The 13847-nt window shown below is 38.2% G+C and overlaps 1 protein-coding gene across 4 annotated transcripts in view; it reads right to left on the bottom strand.

Moving 5' to 3' along the window:
• Nucleotides 1-8522: 8522 nt before the first annotated feature.
• The window catches only part of LOC131430641 (ichor), a 77345-nt gene continuing 72020 nt past the window's right edge, over nucleotides 8523-13847 (bottom strand). For all 4 annotated transcript variants that reach the window (XM_058595755.1, XM_058595754.1, XM_058595756.1 and 1 more), the window contains one exon: nucleotides 8523-11723. In XM_058595755.1, coding sequence (XP_058451738.1) covers nucleotides 10033-11610 — 1578 coding nt within the window. In that variant the 5' untranslated portion in view covers nucleotides 11611-11723 and the 3' untranslated portion in view covers nucleotides 8523-10032. The remainder of the gene's footprint in view (nucleotides 11724-13847) is intronic.

The following is a 13847-nucleotide window of genomic DNA, read 5'->3' on the forward strand; positions in this document are numbered from 1 at the left end:
TGATACAACTACATAGCGCGTCGATTCCAACGGTGCACAGGATTGCGCCATGTCGATTGGCAACGCCGGAGGCTCCGACTGAGGGAGCCTTCGGCGAAAAATAGTCCCAAAAAGTTGGTTCCACCAGTGCCGGCGTCGTCGAGCGACAGGTGTGTGCGTGAGTTTGCACTATTTAGTAAAACCCAATAATGCCCCGTTTGTTTCGAAATTGTATTTATGGCACGCGCGATTTGGGCCTCCGACACGATGAAATTGAGTTTCGCTTCGCGTGGTCGACTGCCACCGACGGCACCGCAGCCGGTCGATTGGAGGGAAAAAAAGATCAGTCGGAAAAAATGTTTCGATTTCGATTAGCTTGGTTTCGTTTTGGTACATCGGACGAGTGGAGTTGGGTTGCGGGTGAACCACTTTGTCGGTGGCGAGCTGCCAGGTTGCGATTATTATGATTATTGCTGGGTTTCTGTTTCGTTTTTATGTATCCGAGCTCCTCCATCCACTTGCTTATTCGGAAAGGTTTCTCCCGTCGCCAGGTTGATTTTCAATAATCGAACAGAGGGAGAAAGAGGGATGCAATAAAGAAATTTCTATTCTGTGAATTAATGAAAGAAGCTAATCAGCGCTAATTTTTCAACAATTTCAAATGATTATCGTTTCCTACTGAACTTTTATTCCGGCTGCTTTGTTATGGTTTCGGATTGCATCAGGAAAGTTTTATTTTATTCGGATTTAGATCGATTGCATTCAATGTGCTAATTTCGGTTTGTAACAATTAAGGCATCATGTTCGATCTACACGAACACCTGATGCGCTAGATAAACAAATTGCGGTCGGAACAAGTTATCAAAACGAATTATTTTTTGGGTTTAATTGCGCTCGTGCGTTTCAAAGACAAACGTTTTCCTCAAGTCGAAACATTTGAAATTCCATCGGAATTGGTATTGTTGGAAATTTCTCAGCATTTTAGACGAAAGTAATCGAACTTCACGATTATTACGAATTTCACAAATTGTACGAATTTTAAAAACTATATCAGTTTTCCAAGTTATACGAATTATTCAACTTCAACGAATTTAACAAATGTATCGAATTTTACTTAAAAAACCAATTGATCAAATTTATGTATTTAGCGTATGTTAAGAGTTTAACGAATTTTAAAGATTTTACGAATTTTACAAATTTTACGAATTTTACGAATTTATAAATATATATGATTGGGGTTGGCGTTAAAGTTTTAGATTAGAATAATGATAAGATAAGATGATTGTTATGTATCATTTGGGTGTATGTAACAGATCGGCTGAAAAGTTCGTATCGTTTCTATGAGAGGGCGCCACTATTAAATCCATACCATTTTCAGTTAGTACCAACCTTCAAAAGATACGTGTATAAATTTGACAGCTGTCTGATTATTAGTTTGTGAGATATTGCATTTTGAGTGAAGCTAATTTTGTTATTGTGAAAAAAAATGGAAAAAAGGAATTTCGTGTGTTGATGAAACACTACTTTTTGATGAAAAAAAGTGCCGCCGATACCAAAAAATGGCTTGATGAGTGTTATCCAGACTCTGCACCGGGCGAAGCAACAATTCGTAAGTGGTTTGCAAAATTTCGTACTGGTCATATGAGCACCGAAGACGATGAACGCAGTGGACGTCCAAAAGAGGCTGTTACCGATGAAAACGTGAAAAAAATCCACAAAATGATTTTCAATGACCGTAAAGTGAAGTTGATCAAGATAGCTGACACCCTAAAGATATCAAAGGAACGTGTTGGACATATTATTCACGAATATTTGGATATGAGAAAGCTTTGTGCAAAATGAGTGCCGCGTGAGCTCACAATCAATCAAAAACAACAACGAATTGATGATTCTGAGCAGTGTTTGGAGCTGTTATATCGAAATAAAACCGATTATTTTCGTCGATATATAACAATGGACGAAACATGGCTCCAACGCTTCACTTCGGAGTCCAATCGACAGTCAGCTGAGTGTCTGCACGCGATGAACCGAACCCAAAGCGTGGAAAGACTCAACAATCGGCCGGTAAGGTTATGGCGTCTGTATTTTGGGATTCGTTACCTTGAAAAGGGAAAAACCATCAACAGTGACTATTATATAGCGTTATTAGAGCGTTTGAAGGACGAAATTTAAAAAAAAAACGGCCTCATTTGAAGAAGAAAAAAGTTTTGTTTCATCAAGACAATGCACCGTGTCACAAGTCGATGAAAACCATGCTGAAATTGAACGAATTGGGCTTCGAATTGCTCCCTCATCCATCGTATTCTCCAGATTTGGCCCCCAGTGACTTTTTACTGTTCTCAGACCTCAATAGAATGCTCGCTGGTAAAAAATTTAGAAGCAATGAGGAGGTAATCGCTGAAACTGAGGCCTATTTTGAGGCAAAGGACAAATCGTACTACAAAAAGGAACGTGTTGGACATATTATTCACGAATATTTGGATATGAGAAAGCTTTGTGCAAAATGAGTGCCGCGTGAGCTCACAATCAATCAAAAACAACAACGAATTGATGATTCTGAGCAGTGTTTGGAGCTGTTATATCGAAATAAAACCGATTTTTTTCGTCGATATATAACAATGGACGAAACATGGCTCCAACACTTCACTTCGGAGTCCAATCGACAGTCAGCTGAGTGTCTGCACGCGATGAACCGAACCCAAAGCGTGGAAAGACTCAACAATCGGCCGGTAAGGTTATGGCGTCTGTATTTTGGGATTCGTTACCTTGAAAAGGGAAAAACCATCAACAGTGACTATTATATAGCGTTATTAGAGCGTTTGAAGGACGAAATTTAAAAAAAAAACGGCCTCATTTGAAGAAGAAAAAAGTTTCGTTTCATCAAGACAATGCACCGTGTCACAAGTCGATGAAAACCATGCTGAAATTGAACGAATTGGGCTTCGAATTGCTCCCTCATCCATCGTATTCTCCAGATTTGGCCCCCAGTGACTTTTTACTGTTCTCAGACCTCAATAGAATGCTCGCTGGTAAAAAATTTAGAAGCAATGAGGAGGTAATCGCTGAAACTGAGGCCTATTTTGAGGCAAAGGACAAATCGTACTACAAAAATGGTATCGAAAAGTTGGAAGATCGCTATAATCGCTGTATCGTCTCTGATGGCAATTATGTTGAATAATAAAAAGGAATTTTGGCAAAAAAAATGTGTGTTTCTATTAAACGATACGAACTTTTCAGCCGTACTGTTAATCTGTTGATACAAAGGATGATAAGGTTTTATGCCTGTTGGAGAAGGAGAATGACAGAATCTCAGCTCCAGTGGGCTTACTCCTAAATAAATAAATAAATAAATAAATAAATAAATAAATAAATAAATAAATAAATAAATAAATAAATAAATAAATAAATAAATAAATAAATAAATAAATAAATAAATAAATAAATAAATAAATAAATAAATACATAAATAAATAAATAAATAAATAAATAAATAAATAAATAAATAAATAAATAAATAAATAAGTAAATAAAAAAAAAAACAAATGAATAAATAAATAGAATACAGATATTGTCAGTGGGAGACGTTTTAACACGTTCCAAGAGGTTTGGTGATCATATAACGTATTTATATTTAAGTATCAAAATTTAACTCATATGAGATCAGTTCCTCCCGAATTATACACTGAAAGAAATTATGAATTTTACAGGTGACATAATTTTTAAAACGATACTATTCATAACCAGTGTTGGTGATTGCCGAAAATTTGACAGAAGCTGCTATATTGCTATCTATATTTTATACAACATTTTCAATCCGGTAGAAGATGCTATAAGAACTCGAGTCTCTCAATGCATGAACCGCGAGAGAATTTTTCTACATTTCTTCGCTCCACTTCATACTCTGAGTATTTCACGGCCCATGAAAAAATATACAGTCTGATAATGATCGTTGCTGTGTGGAATTTCCCAAGAGAGGTTCGCAAGTTAACAATTATCGCAGAAAATCGAATCGATGGTTCATCTTGATGTTTCTCATACTAGGTTGCAATATTTCAAAACCCTTGTGTGGAGCATTCACATACATTTTCATAGACAAAACTTATACAAAGGTTATATGCACATAGTTAGAATAAGCGGCAATAGTGAAATGATTCTATCGCAATTATCAACTGCCTGTATAGAATCGGATCGCGAAACGAGAATAAGCGACCGTTTGTTGCTTCAGAGAGGATCTCCACAGCAGCGTGCTAACCTTTGATTCTCAGAAATGTCATCGAGAGAAATTCACTCTCGCACTGGTGTCTATTCTATGTTAAATGAGCCATGCCGGGTGTTTGTTGTTGCGATGTTTTCCATTTCTCTTTGATGGCACTGATTGAATCGTGTGAAGAGTGAAGATTGAACGTTCTTTGATACGATAAAAGCCATCCTTGTTCATAACTACTCAATTTCTCAAATGACACAATATTCCAATCGAACAGAAATTTACTGGCTCCATGTGTAATTTGCACTTGGATAGCAAGTGAGACTGTATGAATTTATATGCACTAGTTACCAGCCAAGCAGATATGGAGAGTTGGCATCACTGGGAGTGCGATACGGTGTCCTTGTGCTGCTCTCAAAAAAGTATAATTTCAATGTGTTGTTTGCTATGTATAGTTAAAAATTTGGTTGAAATAGTTATTTTGAGTAATAGTGCAGGTATGACAAGTATGTGTTTAGTAGTGAGAGTGCTATTTATTGAATAATGATCCGTGAAACTAAAGATGCTCAAGCGGCGGATACTGTGAATTTGCCGCCCCAAAATTTAACGATGTTAACCTGTTAACCGATCGAAGCGCCGTCTGTATGTCATTGTCGGTGTTGTCGGATTTCTATGGAATGTGTAAAAGTTTACAAGTCGATCTTGTCATTCAGACTGAAGGTCTAGGGTTGGTCTGCAGCGGACCCATTCGCGAGTGTTTTTATTTTGTTCTTTCAGTGGTCGTGTTTTATCACGCGTTGTTGACAGCAGAGCGAGCAGGAGAAAAGGGATACTGGTGAGAGCGTTCCTTGGAGATATTTTATATTTTTCCTACTTATTATATTTCTCCTGAGTATCGAAAATCAGGTTTTTTGAGATCATATTGTTTACCAAAACATATCCGGATCTCTCTCCCTCCCTACTAACAAATCTCCTATCCCGTGATGCTCGTGGAGATACAGTGGTACCCGCGGTCTCTAGAAACAACGAGTATCGGACTAACATTCCTTCCTTTCCCTCAGTAGCACAGCCTTTGGTCGTAGCCAGCGTCGTTATTGATCATTTAATAAAAAGTTAGTAGTGAGTGGGTATGTACAGTGAAAATGATTTGCTTCTCCCAAGCTTCATTTTATTGGTTCATTGTACATTTCCACTCATTCGGTCAATCACGAAGTGCCACTACGGGCGATCTACTTCAGCTCAGCTCACTAGTTACCAGCCAACAGATATGTGCTTCTGTGGCTCAGTCGACTAACTGGTGTGCTTTGTGATCTAATGTTTTTCGGTTCAACTCGCGTTGTTGATGTCGATCTTCTGATTTTTATTCCTTTCGTTTTAAAGCCATGTAATGTTCAAATCATACAATTTTACATGTTCTTGAATATAAATTTGTGTGAAATATTACGCTCCATTTATGTGCATCTGATAAGATGTAAAATCACAAGAATTTTTCGAACTGTGTAGTTGTAAGCAGTTATAAAAATGTCAATTTCTTAATACCACAACGTTATAAAACTGAAACGTGGCAAAATGTCTCGAAAAAGGGTGCTGAGCACAATCTTTCAAGTACTTAAAACCAATTGAATAAAACAGCTTTGAAAATGTGTCAAAATTGTATCAAAATGTCGGTTTATCATACCGCTAGCCTCTATTGAATTTAGAATGTCTGTGACAAAGAAGAATTGTTCTTTGCGCCACATACCAAACAAATTTGAATAATACAGGTGACTTAATTCCTCATACTTACATCGTTCGAAAAAAACCTAATTTGTCAAATGACGGAAATATTTATTTGTAATGACTTAATGTTAGATGAGCTTGAAGTTTACTGGTTTCGACTGTAACTTGCATTCTACTAGCAGGTGCGACCAAGCAGTTAACTGTGTAATTAAGCACGGCATTGATTTTGCGGTACGTATGTAAATTCATCGAATTAGCCGAATCCAAACGAATGTGTTAATATTCGCGAGCATGTATAAGTGTGTGTTCACATATCCCAAGATCACAGTCTTTCAGATGTTTACAGAAAAAATACACGAACATGACATAACCTCACAAAAATGAACAGAATGAACGACGTGTACTTGTTTACAGTTTAAAAGTTCATCATAAGTTCATCGTTCGAATGTATAAATTGCAAGTCGCCTCATACTCAACAGATTCATACATATATCGCTCCTTGATGCTGGAAACACATTCAGGGTAATCTTTTTAGTTATTTTCACAATGGAATACGTTGTTAACAGGCACTTTTTCGTCATTTTTTTCAATTTTTAACTTGCAGTCGCAAAACAAAACAAGTACACGGCAACTGTCAAAGATGAACTTGATTCATCAGCAGTTCATTTGTGTCGTCATCGTGCAAAACCTAATACCTTTCTATAGAGAAAGGCAAAAAGAAAGAAGATTTGGATGCACGAACTTTGGCGAAAAAGCGCAGTTGATGGTGAATTCACCATCTTATATAAGCAGCTTGTGAATGACGAGATCAAGGAATATTTCCGAAAGTCAGAAGCCTGTTTCAACTCGCTGTTGAGTAAAATTCATCCGTGTTTTAAAAAGCATGACACTACATTCCGATTAGCAGTGACTTCCAGAGAGAGGCTGGCAGTTTGTTCAAGATATTTTCATTGATTTGTTAACAAGTTTTGTTTGTAAATGTCAAGAAAACTCCAATCAACAATTGTATAACGAACATTGAGATGGCTTATAGTTTGTGTTCGTCTTATGATTTCAAATATTTAGCAACAGGAGACACGCAAAAAACCATAGCATTTGGTTACAGACTTGGGACTGTCTACGAGATATGTCGTGTAATTAATCGACGATGCAATGCCGAAACAAACAGAAGATATGTGGAAGAAGATTCCGCTGTGTCTTGGAGCCTTGGATGGGAAGCATGTGACAATTCAAGCAAATACAAATAATAATACCCCTAGGTCCCATAGCTACGCATCGCCAATGTTTGGTTCAGCAAGTTAGCCTAGCCTAATTTACTGTTTGGAGATGACAGAATAACCGTGAAGAGATATAAAGAATCTGGCAACGAAACCACGGAAGACTGTAGTGGCTACGACACGATTTTAGTTTGTTTTTATTTAGGGGAATAAGCTGTTCGACGATTTCGACGAAGGATCGGATGTGTTCCAAATGCTTCGATAGAATACAGCGCCAGTGTTCATTCATTTTCCGGCGAAAGGAAAACCGAAACTATGTTTCAATTTTTTTTTACTTTACATAGCTTCGATTCTAGTTCTAAGGTAATTTTCTAAGATAAAATCAAACTAAATGTTTCTTTCAATTCATTCACGGCCTTTCAAATATTTTTACAGTTTTTGCCAATAAAAACATCCCAAAACTAATAATTTAAAAACAAAGGTTTTGTCAGTTACGTCACTTTTACCATCATATCTCCGGAACCAAACGTCACAGCCATTTGATCTTCGAACTTGATCAATGGCCTGACAGTAGCTTTCAAATGAGCCTAAGTTTGTTGAAATCGGTTCAGCCATCTCTGAGAAAATTGACCGGTAAAAATAACTTCGAAAAGTGCACATTTTCCGATCTCGTCGAACTAAGTCGAATTGGCAAAAAGGATTTTGAACTAAAACTTTCTCTTGTCCATTACTGATACTTTTTGCAAATATCGGGCAACCAGTATTCTGTGGAATCTCCTCTCAAAGTGTGATTCATTGAATTCTTGGATGATAATGACTGTCAGTTTAGTTTAGTTTTCAATAAAAAGACACCGTAAACTTTTTTTCATTACAATTAAAAATATTTTGTAAATTGATTTTGTAAAAATCATTAGTATATACTTTTTTGTAGGCTCTGTTATTTTTCGTAAACTATCTGAAAAAAATGGGTGTAAAAGTCAATCCCTTTTTAAAAGACAGTCTAGATTAATTTTGGAAAAACAAAGTATGCAATGTGACATGTTCGGACAAACTCTATATGTTCAGAAAGCTTTATTCAAATCTGAGAAAATTCTGCCAACTGCAAATATGATTTAGCGCAAAATTCGCCATAGTGAAGCAAATTATAAAACGAATAATTTTATTGACATTGTCCATTTTTTTTATGTAATTATATACATATTTCCATGCATATGGAAATTAATCATCATAACCTCTTCCAAAAATAATGAGTACATATTTGAAAAGTGATAATTTGATTCTCAAGATGGAATACTCACCCGATCGAACACCAAATTTCCAATAAATTCGGCCTAATGTTGGACTGGACTGGACTGGACTGAATCTTCAAACCGGATCACCGAAGGTAAATCGAAACAACGGGCTATTTTTTATTCAACATTTCAGGGTAAACTTTATTTCCTATCAATGATAGACTGCTCGTGGAGTCGTTCGTTCACAAAAGATCGCATTGTAAATAAATTAAAATCATTTTGCTGAGACCAGTCAATGGAGTACTTCAACATTTTTTCCACTGTACGAATGTTTGATTTTATTTTGTCTTATCTTACACTTGTGTGCTATGTCCGAGTAGGAGACGCCAAAAGAAAAAAAAAGAAGGAACACTGTTAGCCAGATTCGAGTATCGTTCGATGCTCGCAATAACTTAAGGCGGAAGGTTGAAGTGGAATTTCATAGGCTGAGGCGGCCGGAATCGGATCGATCTTTGATGATTGTTTTTAATTTGATCTTACACATTAAGGGGCTGAGTAATTTTTCAGATACTTTAAAAAAAAATACACAGAGATATAGAATCTACAAATGTCAATCCTGAACAGGGACTTTCTTCGCTTACGAATCTAAGAATTCAACTATTTACACAATACTTTCTTATTCTACAAATATATCAACACTCTTGTCACTAATTGTGGGGAAAAGATGGAGTTAAACACCTAGGCAGATCAATCCTACAAACAAACAATATTAAAGTTAAAAATTGCACATGTGTTTTAATTGTTTCATTTGATTTTTTTTCCTCGTAATTATTATTTAACTTTGTCTCTGTCTTTATACACATACACGATACATTTTGCTTCCTACGTGAGAATTTTATGGCGCACAAGGTAGTGTGATTGTTTTTTTTTCAATATCGGTGATCAGATGGAGTTTTTTTTTGGAAAATTAATCGGGAAAAGAAGTACGCTGTTGCGATGTCGAATAAGTTTAGAATACGACGGACGATCCGCGTGATTTGTCTAGCTTTAAACAGCAGTAGTAAATAGGAGTATCAGCCGTTGCTGTTTTGTTTAATAAATTACCTACACACTAAACACTGTTCTGTTTCGATGTCGCTTTCGCTGCGCGCTTGCTGGCTTGGTTTGGGATTCATTCTACAAATAAATTACTGGTATTTACAATTAAGGGGGAATGTTTCGGGGAATGGTTTTCCCTCCACGGTGGAAGGAAGGTAAGGAGTAGTAAAAACACTAAACATGAGGTACTTTTTGTGTCCGCCGCTGCTAACGCTAACCGAAGGGCACCTGCCTGCGGGGTTTGTCCGAGATCGTAAGTTCGTCACGTGAACGAAACGAAGCGGAACTTTTTACTGATGGAATTATCATCCGACAGCCCGATGCCGTTGGTGGCCGTTGCACCCATACCGGAAGCTACCAGAGAGGATAGATGATGATGATGATGATGTGCCTGGTGCATAGGGTGGTGTTGCTGTTGCTGCTGGTTGTGCTGGGAGGGATGCTGCTGATGATTGAGATGCCCATTCAGGGGGCTATTATTGTTATGGGCGCAGTAGTTGGTAGATGATCGTTTCCGCCCTGGACCGGATCCGGTGCCGGACGGGGAGGAGGACGTCGTGGTAACCACTACTGCTGCTAATGGTCAATCCCTCCCGATTCGTTTGTGTATCTGCTGGTGTTTGATGAGGTGCGCCTTCTGGCGGAAGGCTTTGGCGCAGACTTCGCAGCGGAACGGTTTCTCGCCGGTGTGCGTTCGCAGGTGTACTTTGATGTTGCTTTTATTCAGGAACCCCCGGTTGCAGATATTGCACCGGTGGACGGGTTTGTCTTTACCGAGGAGTCCGCTCAGTTCGCTGGCTGCTTGGAAACTTAGTGCTGCCTGAGTTTGGGCTGCAGCAGCCGCAGCTGCCGAGAGCTGTTGCTGGTGGCATTGCTGGGCTGCCGACTGCTGGATGGATGAGTTTTGCTGTGATTGTTGGCCCTGCTGCACCTGGGGATGCCCATGACCATTAGTTTTGGACTGTTTATGGGGCCGTCGTTTGTTTTTTGGTGTCGTTGGAGTTGTGCTGGTGGTATGCGGAAAATTTCCCATAAGGTCGGGACTACACAGACCATCGGGTTTCAAACCCATACTGAGGGCAAAGTGGGAATTTTGATGATTTTGCAGGTACCTTCCGTTCAGGATCAGATTGTCGGTAGTGGACACTACCGAACCCGGTGGACTAGTTGAAGTCGATATCAGTTCGCCACAGTAGGACGTCGAGGTGGGTGTTTCAATTTTGATCGGTGGACCATTCTGTAACCGGTTCTGTAGCAGTGGCATATACCCATGCGTCAGCAAGCTCTGCAGTGTCGAACCGGCCGTATGAACGGGAGAATGAGGTAGGATTAATTCACTGAGTGAATCCTGTTGCGATACGATCAATTTACTCTCCGGAGTCGTACAGGTACCTTCGATCCAAGCATCCAAATCCATCCACGAGTCCCTGGTATCGTTCCCATCCTCTTTCTCTACCTTATTGTTTGGTACAGTAGTGTCCGCTATCGCTGATCCAATAATCGCCGCAATATCCTCAATCGAGCTCATGTCATATTCGGACAGCTCCTTGGAGTCGACGAATATTCTGGCTCCGGACACGGAATCGGGACCACTTATCACGCAACTATCGGCGCTTGTGGAATATATTTTCCCGTCAATAGAACTATCCGAAAAAAGCTTCACGTCCTGCAGGCAACTATCGGCCCCATTTCCATCCGGATTCATCACCGAATCCGGTAGACACGTTGAGGAGGAAACGATATTGTTGTCACCATTACTTCCATTGCTCGTGCCATTTTGAAACGAGTTCTGTGAATAGTTGTTGTTCTCCTCCGGCAACCGTTGTGCGATCGCTGTATAGTGATACCCGGATATCCCATTGATGGACAGATGTCCCGTGTTGAAGGATGTAAACGATGGCAGTGGTTTGACGTCGCCATCGTTGCTGGAGTTACTGCTGTTGATTGAGGTTGAATTTAGCAGTAAGTTCTCCAGCACATCCATCGAACTCTTCTGCGTCTCAGAATCACTCGGTAGCGATTCTAGTTCCGCATCCAGCAGCAGCTTGTGTCCATCCAGTATGTATTGGTCCTGTACACTAGTCGACTGGTTCCAGCAAGGGCTCATCAGCAGACTCTCCACGTCCGATTCGTTCTGACCGCTCATGGTGTAGTTCACCATAGATTTTCGTAGTAAACTAATTCGTACGATATTGCTTCCCGAACTTTTTTTTCAACGAATCCTAAAGTAGTTGATCGATGTTGGGAGAGGTATCCGGTAGCACATGGTCAAACCTGGAAAAGAGGAACGAGGTGAAAAAAAAACACTCGTTTAGTTACTATGCCAATTCGAACTGATGTGTGTAGGTGAATAGGGCAGATGAGTTAAATTGGGTTAGATGTGTGCAGCTGGTTATCAAATGTTATGCATCGATGATTAAGTGGTTCAACTAGTTCTACGGGTAGGGGAATTTACATTCGTGATCCAGATTTTACCTCACAAACAGATTGTTTAATTTGAGCCATTCGATGATGAAAAAATATGCAGATTTTGAGGTAATTAGATATTCAGATTTGCGGATTCAGGTGTGACTTCAAACACCAGGAAGGTCTATTCCAAGTTGATGTGAGTGTGAGATGGTGTAGTTTTACTACTAGCTCCAACGTGCTTTTCTGTGAGGCTATTGTACTTAGTTTTAGTTTTACTGTCGGTGCATTTCTAAGAATGGTTATCTGAAACGTTTATGGAATTGTTCTTACAAGTTAGAAGAATTTTTTGTACTGGTACAATCACAGTTAATGTTTTGTTTTCTTATATGTGAACAATATTATCAACCATATTCAAAATGGTTAAATATGATGGCAAGAAACAATTTTATACCATTCAACAATATTTAAGTATAGAATACAGTGAATAACAAGCAAAAATGTTGCGAACTGGGATATTGGATAGTCTACCTTATGACGCAAAGAATTTATTAGTTGATACCTGATATCACGTTAGTTGATACCTGATATCAAGGGGAACGTGCCATTTGAGCCAATTTGTTCTGATATCACGATACTCAACGCATGTCCAAACGACATGGTCAAAGTCGCGATAACATTCGCCATAAATTTCACCTTCAAGAGCATCATATTTGGCTAAATTGTCGGTTCTTTCATTGCCTGGGACACAGCCCATAGTGATTATTATTTTTTATAACTGATCTCAAATATGCCGCTAGTCACCAGTCAAATCTGCGGCTTTTGAGTCATGCAAGTGTTTAGATGTTAGTAAAAACCTCCTCTCTTTTATCTTCGACTCGTTAGTGCATAACAGTTTACGTTGTACTGTCGTGCCACCTAGCAGTTCAACATAAACATTTTTTATGCCGCTAAGCACTCATGATGTTTCAGCTATTTGCAAAACACCTCGCAGTGTATGTCCTTATTGACATGCCGAAACTTTACGTCTGCTAAGCGGTTTATGTTAAACCGATAGGTTCAACAGTTCAAAATGAACTGTTATGCAATAGCGGGTCGTAGACGGAATGAAAAGAAAATTAAAATCGATTATGTACCTTTAACACAAAATATAGCTGACCCCTAAAAGTAATACGTTTAGTACTCTATGAAACGGTAGCAATTTTGTTAATTTTTCATTGGATTATACAGAAAATTCCCTCTTTAGATGTACATTCGAAGGATAAGAAAAATAATTTTTATATAAAACTATTCAAACTAACGAACATATCGAGCATCTCCCGAGAAAGGTTTGAAAAGGTGGATTTTCCGTTCACACGATATTTACGGAAGTTGAACTCTGAAACATCCAAATAATGTATAAAATTGATCAGGAGACTTGTCACAAGTGCGTGAACCTCAGACACTATGTAAATGTTTAATATTTAGCTACACATAACCATACAAACATATATGCATGAAAAACAAGGTGTTTTATAGTAGTTTTTATTTTAACACATATTTGAGGTTCACGCACTTCTTTGTATAACATCTTACAAAATGAAAAAAATTTGTCGAATGGATCAGTAGTTTTCTCTTTATCGTGTAGACGGGCGCTTCAAAGTTTATGTACTTCAATGGAATGACATAGCGCAAGAAAAATTCAAAGAACAGTATCTTCTAAAATATTGAAAGTACGATTTTGAAATTATTTTCTCAGATAATATACCAATCCATTCAAACAAATAAATGAAAATTCAATTTTTCATAGAAGGCCCCCCTAAAACAATTAATAGTTTTGTGTGCAAGTGTGCTCGAAAAATATCCATCGAAAAATATTGGACCAATATTTTTTCATTTAGTCGTTAGGGTGGCCATTTGCATTTTAGTAATACTTGAAAAAATGATTATTAAGATTTTCGAAAAACTTACTTTCATAAAAATATTATGAATTTTTAACTAATGAATCGATTT

The sequence above is a fragment of the Malaya genurostris genome, chromosome 2 (assembly GCF_030247185.1).
Source record: "Malaya genurostris strain Urasoe2022 chromosome 2, Malgen_1.1, whole genome shotgun sequence".
Classification (NCBI taxonomy): domain Eukaryota; kingdom Metazoa; phylum Arthropoda; class Insecta; order Diptera; family Culicidae; genus Malaya; species Malaya genurostris.